The sequence below is a fragment of the Salmo salar genome, chromosome 21 (assembly GCF_965601325.2).
Source record: "Salmo salar chromosome 21, fSalSal1, whole genome shotgun sequence".
Lineage (NCBI taxonomy): Eukaryota > Metazoa > Chordata > Actinopteri > Salmoniformes > Salmonidae > Salmo > Salmo salar.
The window spans coordinates 34,305,533-34,319,757 of NC_138311.1; the positions used below are offsets into that span (position 1 = coordinate 34,305,533).

The window sequence follows — 14,225 nt, forward strand, 5'->3', positions numbered from 1 at the left end:
ACTCACACACTGAGACAGATCCACTCTGTCCTGCCCCATACAGTCTATACTCACACACTGAGACAGATCCACTCTGTCCTGCCCTCTACAGTCTATACACACACTGAGACAGATCCACTCTGTCCTGCCCCAAACAGTCTATACTTACACACTGAGACTGATCCACTCTGTCCTGCCCCATACAGTCTATACTCACGCACTGAGACAGATCCACTCTGTACTGCTCCATACAGTCTATAGTCACGCACTGAGACAGATCCACTCTGTCCTGCCCCATACAGTCTATACTCACACACTGAGACAGATCCACTCTGTCCTGCCCTCTACAGTCTATACTCACACACTGAGACAGTTCCACTCTGTCCTGCCCTCTACAGTCTATACTCACACACTGAGACAGATCCACTCTGTCCTGCCCCATACAGTCTATACTCACACACTGAGACAGATCCCCTCTGTCCTGCCCTTTACAGTCTATACTCACACACTGAGACAGATCCACTCTGTCCTGCCCCATACAGTCTATACTCACACACTGAGACAGATCCACTCTGTCCTGCCCCATACAGTCTATACTCACACACTGAGACAGATCCACTCTGTCCTGCCCCATAGAGTCTATACTCACACACTGAGATAGATCCACTATTTCCTGCCCTCTACAGTCTATACACACACTGAGACAGATCCACTCTGTCCTGCCCCATACAGTCTATACTTACACACTGAGACTGATCCACTCTGTCCTGCCCCATACAGTCTATACTCACACACTGAGACAGATCCACTCTGTCCTGCCCTCTACAGTCTATACTCACACACTGAGACAGATCCACTCTGTCCTGCCCCATACAGTCTATACTCACACACTGAGACAGATCCACTCTGTCCTGCCCCCTACAGTCTATACTCACACACTGAGACAGATCCACTCTGTCCTGCCCCATAGAGTCTATACTCACACACTGAGATAGATCCACTATTTCCTGCCCTCTACAGTCTATACACACACTGAGACAGATCCACTCTGTCCTGCCCCATACAGTCTATACTTACACACTGAGACTGATCCACTCTGTCCTGCCCCATACAGTCTATACTCACACACTGAGACAGATCCACTCTGTCCTGCCCTCTACAGTCTATACTCACACACTGAGACAGATCCACTCTGTCCTGCCCCATACAGTCTATACTCACACACTGAGACAGATCCACTCTGTCCTGCCCTCTACAGTCTATACACACACTGAGACAGATCCACTCTGTCCTGCCCCATACAGTCTATACTTACACACTGAGACTGATCCACTCTGTCCTGCCCCATACAGTCTATACTCACACACTGAGACAGATCCACTCTGTCCTGCCCTCTACAGTCTATACTCACACACTGAGACAGATCCACTCTGTCCTGCCCCATACAGTCTATACTCACACACTGAGACAGATCCACTCTGTCCTGCCCTCTACAGTCTATACTCACACACTGAGACAGATCCACTCTGTCCTGCCCTCTACAGTCTATACTCACACACTGAGACAGATCCACTCTGTCCTGCCCCATACAGTCTATACTCACACACTGAGACAGATCCACTCTGTCCTGCCCTCTACAGTCTATACTCACACACTGAGACAGATCCACTCTGTCCTGCCCCATACAGTCTATACTCACACACTGAGACAGATCCACTCTGTCCTGCCCCCTACAGTCTATACTCACACACTGAGACAGATCCACTCTGTCCTGCCCCATACAGTCTATACTCACACACTGAGACAGATCCACTCTGTCCTGCCCTCTACAGTCTATACTCACACACTAGACAGATCCACTCTGTCCTGCCTTCTACAGTCTATACTCACACACTGAGACAGATCCACTCTGTCCTGCCCCATACAGTCTATACTCACACACTGAGACAGATCCACTCTGTCCTGCCCTCTACAGTCTATACACACACTGAGACAGATCCACTCTGTCCTGCCCCATACAGTCTATACTTACACACTGAGACTGATCCACTCTGTCCTGCCCCATACAGTCTATACTCACACACTGAGACAGATCCACTCTGTCCTGCCCCATACAGTCTATACTCACACACTGAGACAGATCCACTCTGTCCTGCCCTCTACAGTCAATACTCACACACTAGACAGATCCACTCTGTCGTGCCTTCTACAGTCTATACTCACACACTGAGACAGATCCTCTCTGTCCTGCCTTCTACAGTCTATACTCACACACTGAGACAGATCCACTCTGTCCTGCCCTCTACAGTCTATACTCACACACTGAGACAGATCCACTCTGTCCTGCCTTCTACAGTCTATACTCACACACTGAGACAGATCCACTCTGTCCTGCACCATACAGTCTATACTCACACACTGAGACAGATCCACTCTGTCCTGCCCTCTACAGTCTATACACACACTGAGACAGATCCACTCTGTCCTGCCCCATACAGTCTATACTTACACACTGAGACTGATCCACTCTGTCCTGCCCCATACAGTCTATACTCACACACTGAGACAGATCCACTCTGTCCTGCCCTCTACAGTCTATACTCACACACTGAGACAGATCCATTCTGTCCTGCCCCATACAGTCTATACTCACACACTGAGACAGATCCCCTCTGTCCTGCCATCTACAGTCTATACTCACACACTGAGACAGATCCACTCTGTCCTGCCCTATACAGTCTATACTCACACACTGAGACAGATCCACTCTGTCCTGCCCCCTACAGTCTATACTCACACACTGACATAGATCCACTCTGTCCTGCCCCATACAGTCTATACTCACACACTGACATAGATCCACTCTGTCCTGCCCTCTACAGTCTGTACTCACACACTGAGACAGATCCACTCTGTCCTGCCCCCATACAGTCTAAACTCACACACTGAGACAGATCCACTGTCCTGCCCCATACAGTCTATACTCACACACTGAGACAGATCCACTCTGTCCTGCCCCCTACAGTCTATACTCACACACTGAGACAGATCCACTCTGTCCTGCCCCATACAGTCTATACTCACACACTGAGACAGATCCACTCTGTCCTGCCCCCTACAGTCTGTACTCACACACTGAGACAGATCCACTCTGTCCTGCCCCATACAGTCTATACTCACACACTGAGACAGATCCACTCTGTCCTGCCCCCTACAGTCTATACTCACACACTGAGACAGATCCACTCTGTCCTGCCCCATACAGTCTATACTCACACACTGAGACAGATCCACTCTGTCCTGCCCTCTACAGTCTATACTCACACACTAGACAGATCCACTCTGTCCTGCCTTCTACAGTCTATACTCACACACTGAGACAGATCCACTCTGTCCTGCCCCATACAGTCTATACTCACACACTGAGACAGATCCACTCTGTCCTGCCCCATACAGTCTATACTCACACACTGAGACAGATCCACTCTGTCCTGCCCCATACAGTCTATACTCACACACTGAGACAGATCCACTCTGTCCTGCCCTCTACAGTCTATACACACACTGAGACAGATCCACTCTGTCCTGCCCCAAACAGTCTATACTTACACACTGAGACTGATCCACTCTGTCCTGCCCCATACAGTCTATACTCACGCACTGAGACAGATCCACTCTGTACTGCTCCATACAGTCTATAGTCACGCACTGAGACAGATCCACTCTGTCCTGCCCCATACAGTCTATACTCACACACTGAGACAGATCCACTCTGTCCTGCCCTCTACAGTCTATACTCACACACTGAGACAGTTCCACTCTGTCCTGCCCTCTACAGTCTATACTCACACACTGAGACAGATCCACTCTGTCCTGCCCCATACAGTCTATACTCACACACTGAGACAGATCCCCTCTGTCCTGCCCTTTACAGTCTATACTCACACACTGAGACAGATCCACTCTGTCCTGCCCCATACAGTCTATACTCACACACTGAGACAGATCCACTCTGTCCTGCCTTCTACAGTCTATACTCACACACTGAGACAGATCCACTCTGTCCTGCCCCATACAGTCTATACTCACACACTGAGACAGATCCACTCTGTCCTGCCCTCTACAGTCTATACACACACTGAGACAGATCCACTCTGTCCTGCCCCATACAGTCTATACTTACACACTGAGACTGATCCACTCTGTCCTGCCCCATACAGTCTATACTCACACACTGAGACAGATCCACTCTGTCCTGCCCTCTACAGTCTATACTCACACACTGAGACAGATCCACTCTGTCCTGCCCCATACAGTCTATACTCACACACTGAGACAGATCCACTCTGTCCTGCCCCCTACAGTCTATACTCACACACTGAGACAGATCCACTCTGTCCTGCCCCATAGAGTCTATACTCACACACTGAGATAGATCCACTATTTCCTGCCCTCTACAGTCTATACACACACTGAGACAGATCCACTCTGTCCTGCCCCATACAGTCTATACTTACACACTGAGACTGATCCACTCTGTCCTGCCCCATACAGTCTATACTCACACACTGAGACAGATCCACTCTGTCCTGCCCTCTACAGTCTATACTCACACACTGAGACAGATCCACTCTGTCCTGCCCCATACAGTCTATACTCACACACTGAGACAGATCCACTCTGTCCTGCCCTCTACAGTCTATACACACACTGAGACAGATCCACTCTGTCCTGCCCCATACAGTCTATACTTACACACTGAGACTGATCCACTCTGTCCTGCCCCATACAGTCTATACTCACACACTGAGACAGATCCACTCTGTCCTGCCCTCTACAGTCTATACTCACACACTGAGACAGATCCACTCTGTCCTGCCCCATACAGTCTATACTCACACACTGAGACAGATCCACTCTGTCCTGCCCTCTACAGTCTATACTCACACACTGAGACAGATCCACTCTGTCCTGCCCTCTACAGTCTATACTCACACACTGAGACAGATCCACTCTGTCCTGCCCCATACAGTCTATACTCACACACTGAGACAGATCCACTCTGTCCTGCCCTCTACAGTCTATACTCACACACTGAGACAGATCCACTCTGTCCTGCCCCATACAGTCTATACTCACACACTGAGACAGATCCACTCTGTCCTGCCCCCTACAGTCTATACTCACACACTGAGACAGATCCACTCTGTCCTGCCCCATACAGTCTATACTCACACACTGAGACAGATCCACTCTGTCCTGCCCTCTACAGTCTATACTCACACACTAGACAGATCCACTCTGTCCTGCCTTCTACAGTCTATACTCACACACTGAGACAGATCCACTCTGTCCTGCCCCATACAGTCTATACTCACACACTGAGACAGATCCACTCTGTCCTGCCCTCTACAGTCTATACACACACTGAGACAGATCCACTCTGTCCTGCCCCATACAGTCTATACTTACACACTGAGACTGATCCACTCTGTCCTGCCCCATACAGTCTATACTCACACACTGAGACAGATCCACTCTGTCCTGCCCCATACAGTCTATACTCACACACTGAGACAGATCCACTCTGTCCTGCCCTCTACAGTCAATACTCACACACTAGACAGATCCACTCTGTCGTGCCTTCTACAGTCTATACTCACACACTGAGACAGATCCACTCTGTCCTGCCTCTACAGTCTATACTCACACACTGAGACAGATCCACTCTGTCCTGCCAGTCTATACTCACACACTGAGACAGATCCACTCTGTCCTGCCCCATACAGTCTATACTCACACACTGAGACAGATCCACTCTGTCCTGCCCCCTACAGTCTATACTCACACACTGAGACAGATCCACTCTGTCCTGCCCCATAGAGTCTATACTCACACACTGAGATAGATCCACTATTTCCTGCCCTCTACAGTCTATACACACACTGAGACAGATCCACTCTGTCCTGCCCCATACAGTCTATACTTACACACTGAGACTGATCCACTCTGTCCTGCCCCATACAGTCTATACTCACACACTGAGACAGATCCACTCTGTCCTGCCCTCTACAGTCTATACTCACACACTGAGACAGATCCACTCTGTCCTGCCCCATACAGTCTATACTCACACACTGAGACAGATCCACTCTGTCCTGCCCTCTACAGTCTATACACACACTGAGACAGATCCACTCTGTCCTGCCCCATACAGTCTATACTTACACACTGAGACTGATCCACTCTGTCCTGCCCCATACAGTCTATACTCACACACTGAGACAGATCCACTCTGTCCTGCCCTCTACAGTCTATACTCACACACTGAGACAGATCCACTCTGTCCTGCCCCATACAGTCTATACTCACACACTGAGACAGATCCACTCTGTCCTGCCCTCTACAGTCTATACTCACACACTGAGACAGATCCACTCTGTCCTGCCCTCTACAGTCTATACTCACACACTGAGACAGATCCACTCTGTCCTGCCCCATACAGTCTATACTCACACACTGAGACAGATCCACTCTGTCCTGCCCTCTACAGTCTATACTCACACACTGAGACAGATCCACTCTGTCCTGCCCCATACAGTCTATACTCACACACTGAGACAGATCCACTCTGTCCTGCCCCCTACAGTCTATACTCACACACTGAGACAGATCCACTCTGTCCTGCCCCATACAGTCTATACTCACACACTGAGACAGATCCACTCTGTCCTGCCCTCTACAGTCTATACTCACACACTGAGACAGATCCACTCTGTCCTGCCCTCTACAGTCTATACTCACACACTGAGACAGATCCACTCTGTCCTGCCCCATACAGTCTATACTCACACACTGAGACAGATCCACTCTGTCCTGCCCTCTACAGTCTATACTCACACACTGAGACAGATCCACTCTGTCCTGCCCTCTACAGTCTATACTCACACACTGAGACAGATCCACTCTGTCCTGCCCCATACAGTCTATACTCACACACTGAGACAGATCCACTCTGTCCTGCCCTCTACAGTCTATACTCACACACTGAGACAGATCCACTCTGTCCTGCCCCATACAGTCTATACTCACACACTGAGACAGATCCACTCTGTCCTGCCCCCTACAGTCTATACTCACACACTGAGACAGATCCACTCTGTCCTGCCCCATACAGTCTATACTCACACACTGAGACAGATCCACTCTGTCCTGCCCTCTACAGTCTATACTCACACACTAGACAGATCCACTCTGTCCTGCCTTCTACAGTCTATACTCACACACTGAGACAGATCCACTCTGTCCTGCCCCATACAGTCTATACTCACACACTGAGACAGATCCACTCTGTCCTGCCCTCTACAGTCTATACACACACTGAGACAGATCCACTCTGTCCTGCCCCATACAGTCTATACTTACACACTGAGACTGATCCACTCTGTCCTGCCCCATACAGTCTATACTCATGCACTGAGACAGATCCACTCTGTACTGCTCCATACAGTCTATACTCACACACTGAGACAGATCCACTCTGTCCTGCCCCATACAGTCTATACTCACACACTGAGACAGATCCACTCTGTCCTGCCTTCTTCAGTCTATACTCACACACTGAGACAGATCCACTCTGTCCTGCCCTCTACAGTCTATACTCACACACTGAGACAGTTCCACTCTGTCCTGCCTTCTACAGTCTATACTTACACACTGAGACTGATCCACTCTGTCCTGCCCCATACAGTCTATACTCACACACTGAGACAGATCCACTCTGTCCTGCCCTCTACAGTCTATACTCACACACTGAGACAGATCCACTCTGTCCTGCCCCATACAGTCTATACTCACACACTGAGACAGATCCACTCTGTCCTGCCCTCTACAGTCTATACACACACTGAGACAGATCCACTCTGTCCTGCCCCATACAGTCTATACTTACACACTGAGACTGATCCACTCTGTCCTGCCCCATACAGTCTATACTCACACACTGAGACAGATCCACTCTGGATCCACTCTGTCCTGCCCCATACAGTCTATACTCACACACTGAGACAGATCCACTCTGTCCTGCCCTCTACAGTCTATACTCACACACTGAGACAGATCCACTCTGTCCTGCCCCATACAGTCTATACTCACACACTGAGACAGATCCACTCTGTCCTGCCCTCTACAGTCTATACTCACACACTGAGACAGATCCACTCTGTCCTGCCCCATACAGTCTATACTCACACACTGAGACAGATCCACTCTGTCCTGCCCTCTACAGTCTATACTCACACACTGAGACAGATCCACTCTGTCCTGCCCCATACAGTCTATACTTACACACTGAGACTGATCCACTCTGTCCTGCCCCATACAGTCTATACTCACACACTGAGACAGATCCACTCTGTCCTGCCCTCTACAGTCTATACTCACACACTGAGACAGATCCACTCTGTCCTGCCCCATACAGTCTATACTCACACACTGAGACAGATCCACTCTGTCCTGCCCTCTACAGTCTATACACACACTGAGACAGATCCACTCTGTCCTGCCCCATACAGTCTATACTTACACACTGAGACTGATCCACTCTGTCCTGCCCCATACAGTCTATACTCACACACTGAGACAGATCCACTCTGTCCTGCCCTCTACAGTCTATACTCACACACTGAGACAGATCCACTCTGTCCTGCCCCATACAGTCTATACTCACACACTGAGACAGATCCACTCTGTCCTGCCCTCTACAGTCTATACTCACACACTGAGACAGATCCACTCTGTCCTGCCCTCTACAGTCTATACTCACACACTGAGACAGATCCACTCTGTCCTGCCCCATACAGTCTATACTCACACACTGAGACAGATCCACTCTGTCCTGCCCTCTACAGTCTATACTCACACACTGAGACAGATCCACTCTGTCCTGCCCCATACAGTCTATACTCACACACTGAGACAGATCCACTCTGTCCTGCCCCCTACAGTCTATACTCACACACTGAGACAGATCCACTCTGTCCTGCCCCATACAGTCTATACTCACACACTGAGACAGATCCACTCTGTCCTGCCCTCTACAGTCTATACTCACACACTAGACAGATCCACTCTGTCCTGCCTTCTACAGTCTATACTCACACACTGAGACAGATCCACTCTGTCCTGCCCCATACAGTCTATACTCACACACTGAGACAGATCCACTCTGTCCTGCCCTCTACAGTCTATACACACACTGAGACAGATCCACTCTGTCCTGCCCCATACAGTCTATACTTACACACTGAGACTGATCCACTCTGTCCTGCCCCATACAGTCTATACTCACACACTGAGACAGATCCACTCTGTCCTGCCCTCTACAGTCTATACTCACACACTGAGACAGATCCACTCTGTCCTGCCCCATACAGTCTATACTCACACACTGAGACAGATCCACTCTGTCCTGCCCCCTACAGTCTATACTCACACACTGAGACAGATCCACTCTGTCCTGCCCCATAGAGTCTATACTCACACACTGAGATAGATCCACTATTTCCTGCCCTCTACAGTCTATACACACACTGAGACAGATCCACTCTGTCCTGCCCCATACAGTCTATACTTACACACTGAGACTGATCCACTCTGTCCTGCCCCATACAGTCTATACTCACACACTGAGACAGATCCACTCTGTCCTGCCCTCTACAGTCTATACTCACACACTGAGACAGATCCACTCTGTCCTGCCCCATACAGTCTATACTCACACACTGAGACAGATCCACTCTGTCCTGCCCTCTACAGTCTATACACACACTGAGACAGATCCACTCTGTCCTGCCCCATACACTCTATACTTACACACTGAGACTGATCCACTCTGTCCTGCCCCATACAGTCTATACTCACACACTGAGACAGATCCACTCTGTCCTGCCCTCTACAGTCTATACTCACACACTGAGACAGATCCACTCTGTCCTGCCCCATACAGTCTATACTCACACACTGAGACAGATCCACTCTGTCCTGCCCTCTACAGTCTATACTCACACACTGAGACAGATCCACTCTGTCCTGCCCTCTACAGTCTATACTCACACACTGAGACAGATCCACTCTGTCCTGCCCCATACAGTCTATACTCACACACTGAGACAGATCCACTCTGTCCTGCCCTCTACAGTCTATACTCACACACTGAGACAGATCCACTCTGTCCTGCCCCATACAGTCTATACTCACACACTGAGACAGATCCACTCTGTCCTGCCCCCTACAGTCTATACTCACACACTGAGACAGATCCACTCTGTCCTGCCCCATACAGTCTATACTCACACACTGAGACAGATCCACTCTGTCCTGCCCTCTACAGTCTATACTCACACACTAGACAGATCCACTCTGTCCTGCCTTCTACAGTCTATACTCACACACTGAGACAGATCCACTCTGTCCTGCCCCATACAGTCTATACTCACACACTGAGACAGATCCACTCTGTCCTGCCCTCTACAGTCTATACACACACTGAGACAGATCCACTCTGTCCTGCCCCATACAGTCTATACTTACACACTGAGACTGATCCACTCTGTCCTGCCCCATACAGTCTATACTCATGCACTGAGACAGATCCACTCTGTACTGCTCCATACAGTCTATACTCACACACTGAGACAGATCCACTCTGTCCTGCCCCATACAGTCTATACTCACACACTGAGACAGATCCACTCTGTCCTGCCTTCTTCAGTCTATACTCACACACTGAGACAGATCCACTCTGTCCTGCCCTCTACAGTCTATACTCACACACTGAGACAGTTCCACTCTGTCCTGCCTTCTACAGTCTATACTTACACACTGAGACTGATCCACTCTGTCCTGCCCCATACAGTCTATACTCACACACTGAGACAGATCCACTCTGTCCTGCCCTCTACAGTCTATACTCACACACTGAGACAGATCCACTCTGTCCTGCCCCATACAGTCTATACTCACACACTGAGACAGATCCACTCTGTCCTGCCCTCTACAGTCTATACACACACTGAGACAGATCCACTCTGTCCTGCCCCATACAGTCTATACTTACACACTGAGACTGATCCACTCTGTCCTGCCCCATACAGTCTATACTCACACACTGAGACAGATCCACTCTGTCCTGCCCTCTACAGTCTATACTCACACACTGAGACAGATCCACTCTGTCCTGCCCTCTACAGTCTATACTCACACACTGAGACAGATCCACTCTGTCCTGCCCCATACAGTCTATACTCACACACTGAGACAGATCCACTCTGTCCTGCCCTCTACAGTCTATACTCACACACTGAGACAGATCCACTCTGTCCTGCCCCATACAGTCTATACTCACACACTGAGACAGATCCACTCTGTCCTGCCCTCTACAGTCTATACTCACACACTGAGACAGATCCACTCTGTCCTGCCCCATACAGTCTCTACTCACACACTGAGACAGATCCACTCTGTCCTGCCCCCTACAGTCTATACTGACACACTGAGACAGATCCACTCTGTCCTGCCCCATACAGTCTATACTCACACACTGAGACAGATCCACTCTGTCCTGCCCCATACAGTCTATACTCACACACTGAGACAGATCCACTCTGTCCTGCCCTCTACAGTCTTTACTCACACACTGAGACTGATCCACTCTGTCCTGCCCCATACAGTCTATACTCACACACTGAGACAGATCCACTCTGTCCTGCCCTCTACAGTCTATACTCACACACTGAGACAGATCCACTCTGTCCTGCCCCATACAGTCTATACTCACACACTGAGACAGATCCACTCTGTCCTGCCCTCTACAGTCTATACACACACTGAGACAGATCCACTCTGTCCTGCCCCATACAGTCTATACTTACACACTGAGACTGATCCACTCTGTCCTGCCCCATACAGTCTATACTCACACACTGAGACAGATCCACTCTGTCCTGCCCTCTACAGTCTATACTCACACACTGAGACAGATCCACTCTGTCCTGCCCTCTACAGTCTATACTCACACACTGAGACAGATCCACTCTGTCCTGCCCCATACAGTCTATACTCACACACTGAGACAGATCCACTCTGTCCTGCCCTCTACAGTCTATACTCACACACTGAGACAGATCCACTCTGTCCTGCCCCATACAGTCTATACTCACACACTGAGACAGATCCACTCTGTCCTGCCCTCTACAGTCTATACTCACACACTGAGACAGATCCACTCTGTCCTGCCCCATACAGTCTCTACTCACACACTGAGACAGATCCACTCTGTCCTGCCCCCTACAGTCTATACTGACACACTGAGACAGATCCACTCTGTCCTGCCCCATACAGTCTATACTCACACACTGAGACAGATCCACTCTGTCCTGCCCCATACAGTCTATACTCACACACTGAGACAGATCCACTCTGTCCTGCCCTCTACAGTCTTTACTCACACACTGAGACAGATCCACTCTGTCCTGCCCCATACAGTCTATACTCACACACTTTGACAGATCCACTCTGTCCTGCCCCATACAGTCTATACTCACACGTGCATGTATGAACGCACACGCGCACTATTCTCTCCAAGGAATCCTCTCCAACAAAGGAGTGTGTTGAGCGGAGGTGATATTGATGTAATGCAGCAGAAAGCGTCCCCTGAGTTCAACATGGTGACAATGTGTGTGTGGACTGAGAGGATCTGCTCTCTCTGTGTTGTGACTGTGACTGTGAGACTGAGCATCCGTCTGTGAGGGAGCGTGAGTAGTGTTGTTGCTGGGTAGATTCAGTGTGTGGGGGTTATCTGACTAGCAAGAACAGACTACAAGATTTACTCTCATCCTGTCAGATATGAGCTGCATTACAAACGTTGTTCTCTCCTCCTCTTTCACTAAGTACATAGATTCTCCCCAGAGTGTGGGGTGTGTGTGATCTTTTTTGTCTGGTTTGAAGTTCTGCCAACAGGAGAAGGCGTGCTCTGAGAGCCAGCAGTGTGTAGTAAAGCAGTCTAAAGCAATTCAATTCATGGATCTGGATCTCATCCTTCCCTCTCCTCTCGTCTCCTTTCGTCTCTTTTCCTCTCTTATCCTCTCGTCTCCTTTCCTCTCATCTCCTCCCCACTTTAGCTAAATGAAACAGCCAAACAGTTGATGGAGATTGACAAGCCGACATCCAATCCCGTCCCTGGCCCCAGCTTTGACCCGTCTCCCGGCCTCCCATTGGGTCCCTGCTCCCCTGGCCCCTCCCCTGACCCATCCTCTGCAGGAAGCGGCGATGGTGCCCTCCAGAGGCAAGAGGAGGAGAGAAGAGGAGGAGAGGGGAAGAAAAACGCTAAGAAGCGCCACTCGTTTACAGCTCTGAGTGTGACACAGCGGACAGCCCAGCTCAACAACAGACACAGCATGGAGATCTCCCACCCTGTCCTCATCAGCTCCTCTGACCCCAGGGCTGCTGCACGGATACAGGACTCTCCCCCCGGTCCCGCCCCCTCCTCAGTAGGAGTTCTGGTTCCTCCCAGAATGGCTTCAGTCACCTCAGAACTGCTGGCTCAAGCCAAGGTCCAACTACCACTCAACATGTAAGTTTACTCATCACACAGGCATGGTTCACTAACTGGTAAATCTATAGGTAAATGAGTTGACTAGCAAGGCTGTCTGTTTTCTCTGAGCTGCTGTCCTGTCTATGAGGTGAAACAGAAGCTGAGTGGAATATAAAGATTCTGTTGCATCTACTACCATATCTTCCTGGACGTGCGTGCACGCACACAAACACACACTATCCAGAGCGGGTTGTCCCGCTAATGAGGTCGGACACTTCCATCTCTGACCGGCAACCTGCCCTGTTGCTATGGGAAAACATCCCCTAGTTACCATAGTAACCCAGAGGCAGTGCATGGAGACCTGCTTACTCTCCCCTCCTACTATTCTTCAGACATACACTACCAGTCAAAAGTTTGGACACACCTACTCATTCAAGGATTTTTCTTTATTTTTACTATTTTCTACATCGTAAAATAATAGTGAAGACATCAAAACTATGAAATAACACATATGGAATCATGTAATAACCAAAAAAGTGTAAAACAAATCAAAATATATTTTATTTTTGAGATTCTTCAAAGTAGCCACCCTTTGCATTGTTGACAGCTTTGCACACTCTTGGCATTCTCTCAACCAACCATGAAATGTGTTTCC

The 14,225-nt window shown here is 49.4% G+C and overlaps 1 protein-coding gene across 1 annotated transcript in view; it reads left to right on the forward strand.

Moving 5' to 3' along the window:
- Positions 1 to 14,225, forward strand: part of LOC106582226 (E3 ubiquitin-protein ligase SH3RF3) — a 91,104-nt gene that overhangs the window by 65,548 nt on the left and 11,331 nt on the right. The window contains exon 4 of the mRNA XM_014165087.3: positions 13,158 to 13,609. Coding sequence (XP_014020562.1) covers positions 13,158 to 13,609 — 452 coding nt within the window. The remainder of the gene's footprint in view (positions 1 to 13,157; positions 13,610 to 14,225) is intronic.